General features: G+C 26.2%; 1 protein-coding gene across 1 annotated transcript in view; it reads left to right on the forward strand.

Annotated features, from left to right (window-relative positions):
• The first annotated feature begins 869 nt into the window (after nucleotides 1-869).
• Nucleotides 870-8,391, forward strand: part of LOC120425240 (tripartite motif-containing protein 45) — a 13,510-nt gene continuing 5,988 nt past the window's right edge. Inside the window, exon 1 of the mRNA XM_052708726.1 lies at nucleotides 870-1,029. Within this exon, the coding sequence (XP_052564686.1) occupies nucleotides 870-1,029 (160 nt within the window). The remainder of the gene's footprint in view (nucleotides 1,030-8,391) is intronic.

Raw genomic sequence — 8,391 nt, forward strand, 5'->3', positions numbered from 1 at the left:
GGAAATCCTGAACAAACTATCAAAAATTCTCAAAGTTTGACGATCTCCCGAGCAGACGGAAATAACGTGGGCATAAAATTTGTTGTTATTATAAAATACTAGGCCAATAACATTTTATGTTATTTATAACAAGTTTTGTTATTCGCCGTTATGATTTTTTTGTTATTGGATTGTTATTCTCATAACAGACTAATAACATTTTGGGTTATTCTTCGAACAAATCTTTGTTATTATTTTAAGTTATTTTAACAACTAATCCGATCATCCCAATAACAGTTTGAGGTATTCTTCCATAACAAAAAATGTTATTCAAAAGTTGTAATGGCTTTCAACCAATGTCAGACCAATAACAAATTTTGTTATGATATCATAAACTGTTATTAAATTCTTATGCTAAAGTGGATTTTTCAAGAAGATTCCATAACACTTTCCGTTATTTTAACAGTATTTGTTATTGAAATGGCATGAATTTTGTTATTACCGTCAGCCCGGGCTGGCAAAAATATATTGATATATTGATATTTGAATTACAATATTTTTGTTTATTTGGTAACCCTGCCATACAAAATTTCAAGATAAAATTACAAAATTAACTCAAGTCACAACCAACAATGGTACTATTTTTAAAGGAATGATGAAAAATTGGAACGAACCTGTAATCTTCACTTTCTCAGATTTCTCGTTACTGACAACCTCCTGTGCCATCTTTGCCACTCAACCTGCTTATTTTCCCCCACATGCCCTCCTTCCATCTCACATTCAAGGCCATTTCCTTTCGGAATGAACCCATCTTTCATGCGTCTCCTCCTCCCCTCGTATGTGGTTGCGGAATCCTTCATCATTCTGAATCGGCATCAACGTCAGCCAGCATGCCTCCTTTATTCAACTTCCAACTTCCGGAACTTCCTCGTCATGCCCACGCTGGCGATGTGACGTTCCAAATAACTGAGGAAATCAGTTCGCAACCAGGACCAACCATCCAGTGTGGAACCACTTGTGATTGTGGGTGGGACCACCCACTGGAGGCACGTGAGAAAGTTGACACAGGAACAAATTGACAAATATTGTTTCTTATTTGATGCTAAAATGTAACTTTAAAATTTCTAAAATTGACGCAAATTTGAAAAAAAATTAAACAAAAATTCAAGGCAAAAAAAAATATTTTTTTAACTGTTAATCAACCAAGTTACAATCGAAGCAGCCAGATTGAACATTCCACGGTGTTTACGTTGGTTGCCATTGGAGGCCTACCCCCCCCCCCCCCCTCACCTTCACCACAGAGAATGATGAGTGACATTCGGGCTCGAGGAAATCAGCGTTAAGATGTTTCCGGAAGTGTATAGGTGAGGAAGGGTTAGTGTGGTTTTGAAGGTTTTGTCATGCTGGGAGCTCACAAATAGCTACTTGTCGCGGGCTGGAGGGAGAGAGAGAGATAGTTCTCAAAGGAACGTTTCGGGTTGGAATGTTCACAACGAGCGATGGCGTGGTTTCGTGGAATTAATGATGGAATGTTGTATTGATATGCGCTGGGAAATCAGGGTAAATCTGGAGAAGATGGTTGGTTTGTGTGTGGCTGTGCGGTTCTGCTAGCGCTGTTTACGATGAAATATGGAGGCATTCAAGCGAATAGAATTAATTCTTTCAACCAATTATGATCATTGATCGTTACATGGTTTAGCGAGATTTTGTAAATGGTTTCTTCCAGAAAATTCATTGAACATGGTTGACTTCCAAATGAGTTGCAATTCCGTTATTGACAAATCAGCTGAAGTCAAACAATGAATCAAAAATGATAACCCGAGCAGACGGAAATAACGTAGGAATAACATTTTTTGATATTTGAAAATACTAGTCCAATAACAATTTATGTTATTTATAACAAGTTTTGTTATTCGCCGTTATGATTTTTTTGTTATTGGATTGTTATTGTAATAACAGACTTATAACATTTTGAGTTATTTTTCGAACAAATTTTCGTTATTCTTTTTTGTTATTTTAACAACTAATCCGAACATCTCAATAACAGTTGGAGTTATTTTTCCATAACAAAAAATGTTATTCCCAAGTTGTTTTGGCTTTCAACCAATATCAAATTAATAACAAATTTTGTTATGATAACGTAAACTGTTATTAAACTCTTATGCAAAAATGGATTTTGCAAGAATATTCCATAACACTTTATGTTATTTTAACAGTATTTGTTATGGAAATGGCATGAATTTTGTTATTACCGTATGCCCGGGAAGTGGAAGCCAATCATCCATTCCCAGTTTAAACCCTGAAGAACCCTACTTGATTTGTCAATACCGGCGCCTTCCTAAGAAGCTTGCAATTAGTCGAAAAATTGAATTTGCAGACTAATCTGACATGGAGTTATGGAGTTAAGGCGTTTTGGTATTTGGTATTTTTTTTTTCATTTTTTTCATTTTTGTCATTTTTGTGTAATTTTTGTAATTTTTGTAATTTTTGTAATTTTTGTAATTTTTGTAATTTTTGTAATTTTTGTAATTTTTGTAATTTTTGTAATTTTTGTAATTTTTGTAATTTTTGTAATTTTTGTAATTTTTGTAATTTTTGTAATTTTTGTCATTTTGGTCAATTTTGTCATTTTTGTCATTTTTGTCATTTTTGTCATTTTTGTAATTTTTGTAATTTTTGTCATTTTTGTCATTTTTGTCATTTTTGTCATTTTTGTCATTTTTGTCATTTTTGTCATTTTTGTCATTTTTGTCATTTTTGTCATTTTTGTCATTTTTGTCATTTTTGTCATTTTTGTCATTTTTGTCATTTTTGTCATTTTTGTCATTTTTGTCATTTTTGTCATTTTTGTCATTTTTGTCATTTTTGTCATTTTTGTCATTTTTGTCATTTTTGTCATTTTTGTCATTTTTGTCATTTTTGTCATTTTTGTCATTTTTGTCATTTTTGTCATTTTTGTCATTTTTGTCATTTTTGTCATTTTTGTCATTTTTGTCATTTTTGTCATTTTTGTCATTTTTGTCATTTTTGTCATTTTTGTCATTTTTGTCATTTTTGTCATTTTTGTCATTTTTGTCATTTTTGTCATTTTTGTCATTTTTGTCATTTTTGTCATTTTTGTCATTTTTGTCATTTTTGTCATTTTTGTCATTTTTGTCATTTTTGTCATTTTTGTCATTTTTGTCATTTTTGTCATTTTTGTCATTTTTGTCATTTTTGTCATTTTTGTCATTTTTGTCATTTTTGTCATTTTTGTCATTTTTGTAATTTTTGTCATTTTTGTCATTTTTGTCATTTTTGTCATTTTTGTCATTTTTGTCATTTTTGTCATTTTTGTCATTTTTGTCATTTTTGTCATTTTTGTCATTTTTGTCATTTTTGTCATTTTTGTAATTTTTGTCATTTTTGTCATTTTTGTCATTTTTGTCATTTTTGTCATTTTTGTCATTTTTGTCATTTTTGTCATTTTTGTCATTTTTGTCATTTTTGTCATTTTTGTCATTTTTGTCATTTTTGTCATTTTTGTCATTTTTGTCATTTTTGTCATTTTTGTCTTTTTGTCATTTTTGTCATTTTTGTAATTTTTGTCATTTTTGTCATTTTTGTCATTTTTGTCATTTTTGTCATTTTTGTCATTTTTGTCATTTTTGTCATTTTTGTCATTTTTGTCATTTTTGTCATTTTTGTCATTTTTGTCATTTTTGTCATTTTTGTCATTTTTGTCATTTTTGTCATTTTTGTCATTTTTGTCATTTTTGTCATTTTTGTCATTTTTGTCATTTTTGTCATTTTTGTCATTTTTGTCATTTTTGTCATTTTTGTCATTTTTGTCATTTTTGTCATTTTTGTCATTTTTGTCATTTTTGTCATTTTTGTCATTTTTGTCATTTTTTCTTTTTTGTCATTTTTGTCATTTTTGTCATTTTTGTCATTTTTGTCATTTTTGTCATTTTTGTCATTTTTGTCATTTTTGTCATTTTTGTCATTTTTGTCATTTTTGTCATTTTTGTCATTTTTGTCATTTTTGTCATTTTTGTCATTTTTGTCATTTTTGTCATTTTTGTCATTTTTGTCATTTTTGTCATTTTTGTCATTTTTGTAATTTTTGTCATTTTTGTCATTTTTGTCATTTTTGTCATTTTTGTCATTTTTGTCATTTTTGTCATTTTTGTCATTTTTGTCATTTTTGTCATTTTTGTCATTTTTGTCATTTTTGTCATTTTTGTCATTTTTGTCATTTTTGTCATTTTTGTCATTTTTGTCATTTTTGTCATTTTTGTCATTTTGTCATTTTTGTCATTTTTGTAATTTTTGTCATTTTTGTCATTTTTGTCATTTTTGTCATTTTTGTCATTTTTGTCATTTTTGTCATTTTTGTCATTTTTGTCATTTTTGTCATTTTTGTCATTTTTGTCATTTTTGTCATTTTTGTCATTTTTGTCATTTTTGTCATTTTTGTCATTTTTGTCATTTTTGTCATTTTTGTCATTTTTGTCATTTTTGTCATTTTTGTCATTTTTGTCATTTTTGTCATTTTTGTCATTTTTGTCATTTTTGTCATTTTTGTCATTTTTGTCATTTTTTCTTTTTTGTCATTTTTGTCATTTTTGTCATTTTTGTCATTTTTGTCATTTTTGTCATTTTTGTCATTTTTGTCATTTTTGTCATTTTTGTCATTTTTGTCATTTTTGTCATTTTTGTCATTTTTGTCATTTTTGTCATTTTTGTCATTTTTGTCATTTTTGTCATTTTTGTCATTTTTGTCATTTTTGTCATTTTTGTCATTTTTGTCATTTTTGTCATTTTTGTCATTTTTGTCATTTTTGTCATTTTTGTCATTTTTGTCATTTTTGTCATTTTTGTCATTTTTGTCATTTTTGTCATTTTTGTCATTTTTGTCATTTTTGTCATTTTTGTCATTTTTGTCATTTTTGTCATTTTTGTAATTTTTGTAATTTTTGTCATTTTTGTCATTTTTGTCATTTTTGTCATTTATGTCATTTTTGTCATTTTTGTCATTTTTGTCATTTTTGTCATTTTTGTCATTTTTGTCATTTTTGTCATTTTTGTCATTTTTGTCATTTTTGTCATTTTTGTCATTTTTGTCATTTTTGTCATTTTTGTCTTTTTGTCATTTTTGTCATTTTTGTAATTTTTGTCATTTTTGTCATTTTTGTCATTTTTGTCATTTTTGTCATTTTTGTCATTTTTGTCATTTTTGTCATTTTTGTCATTTTTGTCATTTTTGTCATTTTTGTCATTTTTGTCATTTTTGTCATTTTTGTCATTTTTGTCATTTTTGTCATTTTTGTCATTTTTGTAATTTTTGTCATTTTTGTCATTTTTGTCATTTTTGTCATTTTTGTCATTTTTGTCATTTTTGTCATTTTTGTCATTTTTGTCATTTTTTCTTTTTTGTCATTTTTGTCATTTTTGTCATTTTTGTCATTTTTGTCATTTTTGTCATTTTTGTCATTTTTGTCATTTTTGTCATTTTTGTCATTTTTGTCATTTTTGTCATTTTTGTCATTTTTGTCATTTTTGTCATTTTTGTCATTTTTGTCATTTTTGTCATTTTTGTCATTTTTGTCATTTTTGTCATTTTTGTCATTTTTGTCATTTTTGTAATTTTTGTCATTTTTGTCATTTTTGTCATTTTTGTCATTTTTGTCATTTTTGTCTTTTTGTCATTTTTGTCATTTTTGTAATTTTTGTCATTTTTGTCATTTTTGTCATTTTTGTCATTTTTGTCATTTTTGTCATTTTTGTCATTTTTGTCATTTTTGTCATTTTTTCTTTTTTGTCATTTTTGTCATTTTTGTCATTTTTGTCATTTTTGTCATTTTTGTCATTTTTGTCATTTTTGTCATTTTTGTCATTTTTGTCATTTTTGTCATTTTTGTCATTTTTGTCATTTTTGTCATTTTTGTCATTTTTGTCATTTTTGTCATTTTTGTCATTTTTGTCATTTTTGTCATTTTTGTAATTTTTGTCATTTTTGTCATTTTTGTCATTTTTGTCATTTTTGTCATTTTTGTAATTTTTGTCATTTTTGTCATTTTTGTCATTTTTGTCATTTTTGTCATTTTTGTCATTTTTGTCATTTTTGTCATTTTTGTCATTTTTTCTTTTTTGTCATTTTTGTCATTTTTGGCATTTTTGTCATTTTTGTCATTTTTGTCATTTTTGTCATTTTTGTCATTTTTGTCATTTTTGTCATTTTTGTCATTTTTGTCATTTTTGTCATTTTAGTCATTTTTGTCATTTTTGTCATTTTTGTCATTTTTGTCATTTTTGTCATTTTTGTCATTTTTGTCATTTTTGTAATTTTTGTCATTTTTGTCATTTTTGTCATTTTTGTCATTTTTGTCATTTTTGTCATTTTTGTCATTTTTGTCATTTTTGTCATTTTTGTCATTTTTGTCATTTTTGTCATTTTTGTCATTTTTGTCATTTTTGTCATTTTTGTCATTATGGTCATTTTTGTCATTTTTTCTTTTTTGTCATTTTTGTCATTTTTGTCATTTTTGACATTTTTGTCATTTTTGTCATTTTTGTCATTTTTGTCATTTTTGTCATTTTTGTCATTTTTGTCATTTTTGTCATTTTTGTCATTTTTGTCATTTTTGTCATTTTTGTCATTTTTGTCATTTTTGTCATTTTTGTAATTTTTGTCATTTTTGTCATTTTTGTCATTTTTGTCATTTTTGTCATTTTTGTCATTTTTGTCATTTTTGTCATTTTTGTCATTTTTGTCATTTTTGTCATTTTTGTCATTTTTGTCATTTTTGTCATTTTTGTCATTTTTGTCATTTTTGTCATTTTTGTCATTTTTGTCATTTTTGTCATTTTTGTCATTTTTGTAATTTTTGTCATTTTTGTCATTTTTGTCATTTTTGTCATTTTTGTCATTTTTGTCATTTTTGTCATTTTTGTCATTTTTGTCATTTTTGTCATTTTTGTCATTTTTGTCATTTTTGTCATTTTTGTCATTTTTGTCATTTTTGTCATTTTTGTCATTTTTGTCATTTTTGTCATTTTTGTCTTTTTGTCATTTTTGTCATTTTTGTAATTTTTGTCATTTTTGTCATTTTTGTCATTTTTGTCATTTTTGTCATTTTTGTCATTTTTGTCATTTTTGTCATTTTTGTCATTTTTGTCATTTTTGTCATTTTTGTCATTTTTGTCATTTTTGTCATTTTTGTCATTTTTGTCATTTTTGTCATTTTTGTCATTTTTGTCATTTTTGTCATTTTTGTCATTTTTGTCATTTTTGTCATTTTTGTCATTTTTGTCATTTTTGTCATTTTTGTCATTTTTGTCATTTTTGTCATTTTTGTCATTTTTGTCATTTTTGTCATTTTTGTCATTTTTTCTTTTTTGTCATTTTTGTCATTTTTGTCATTTTTGTCATTTTTGTCATTTTTGTCATTTTTGTCATTTTTGTCATTTTTGTCATTTTTGTCATTTTTGTCATTTTTGTCATTTTTGTCATTTTTGTCATTTTTGTCATTTTTGTCATTTTTGTCATTTTTGTCATTTTTGTCATTTTTGTCATTTTTGTCATTTTTGTCATTTTTGTAATTTTTGTCATTTTTGTCATTTTTGTCATTTTTGTCATTTTTGTCTTTTTGTCATTTTTGTCATTTTTGTAATTTTTGTCATTTTTGTCATTTTTGTCAATTTTGTCATTTTTGTCATTTTTGTCATTTTTGTCATTTTTGTCATTTTTGTCATTTTTGTCATTTTTGTCATTTTTGTCATTTTTGTCATTTTTGTCATTTTTGTCATTTTTGTCATTTTTGTCATTTTTGTCATTTTTGTCATTTTTGTCATTTTTGTCATTTTTGTCATTTTTGTCATTTTTGTCATTTTTGTCATTTTTGTCATTTTTGTCATTATGGTCATTTTGATCATTTTGGTCATTTTGGACATTTTGGACATTTTTGACATTTTGGACATATTGGAAATTTTTGACATTTTTGACATTTTGGACATATTGGAAATTTTTGACATTTTGGACATTTGGACATTTTGGACATTTTGGACATTTTGGTAATGTTGGTCATTTGGGTCGTTTTGGTAATGTTGGTCATTTTGGTCATTTTGGTCATTTCGGACATTTTGGACATTTTGGACATTTTGGACATATTGGACATTTTGGACATTTTGGAAATTTTGGACATTTTGGACATATTGGACATTTTGGACATTTTGGACGTTTTGGACATTTTGGACATTTAGAACATTTTGGACTTTTTGGACATTTTGTACATTTTGTACATTTTGTACATTTTGTACATTTTGGACATTTTGGACATTTTGGACATTTTGGACATTTTGGACATTTTGGACATTTTGGACATTTTGGACATCTTGGACATTTTGGACATTTTGGACATATTGGACATT

The sequence above is a fragment of the Culex pipiens genome, chromosome 2 (assembly GCF_016801865.2).
Source record: "Culex pipiens pallens isolate TS chromosome 2, TS_CPP_V2, whole genome shotgun sequence".
Classification (NCBI taxonomy): domain Eukaryota; kingdom Metazoa; phylum Arthropoda; class Insecta; order Diptera; family Culicidae; genus Culex; species Culex pipiens.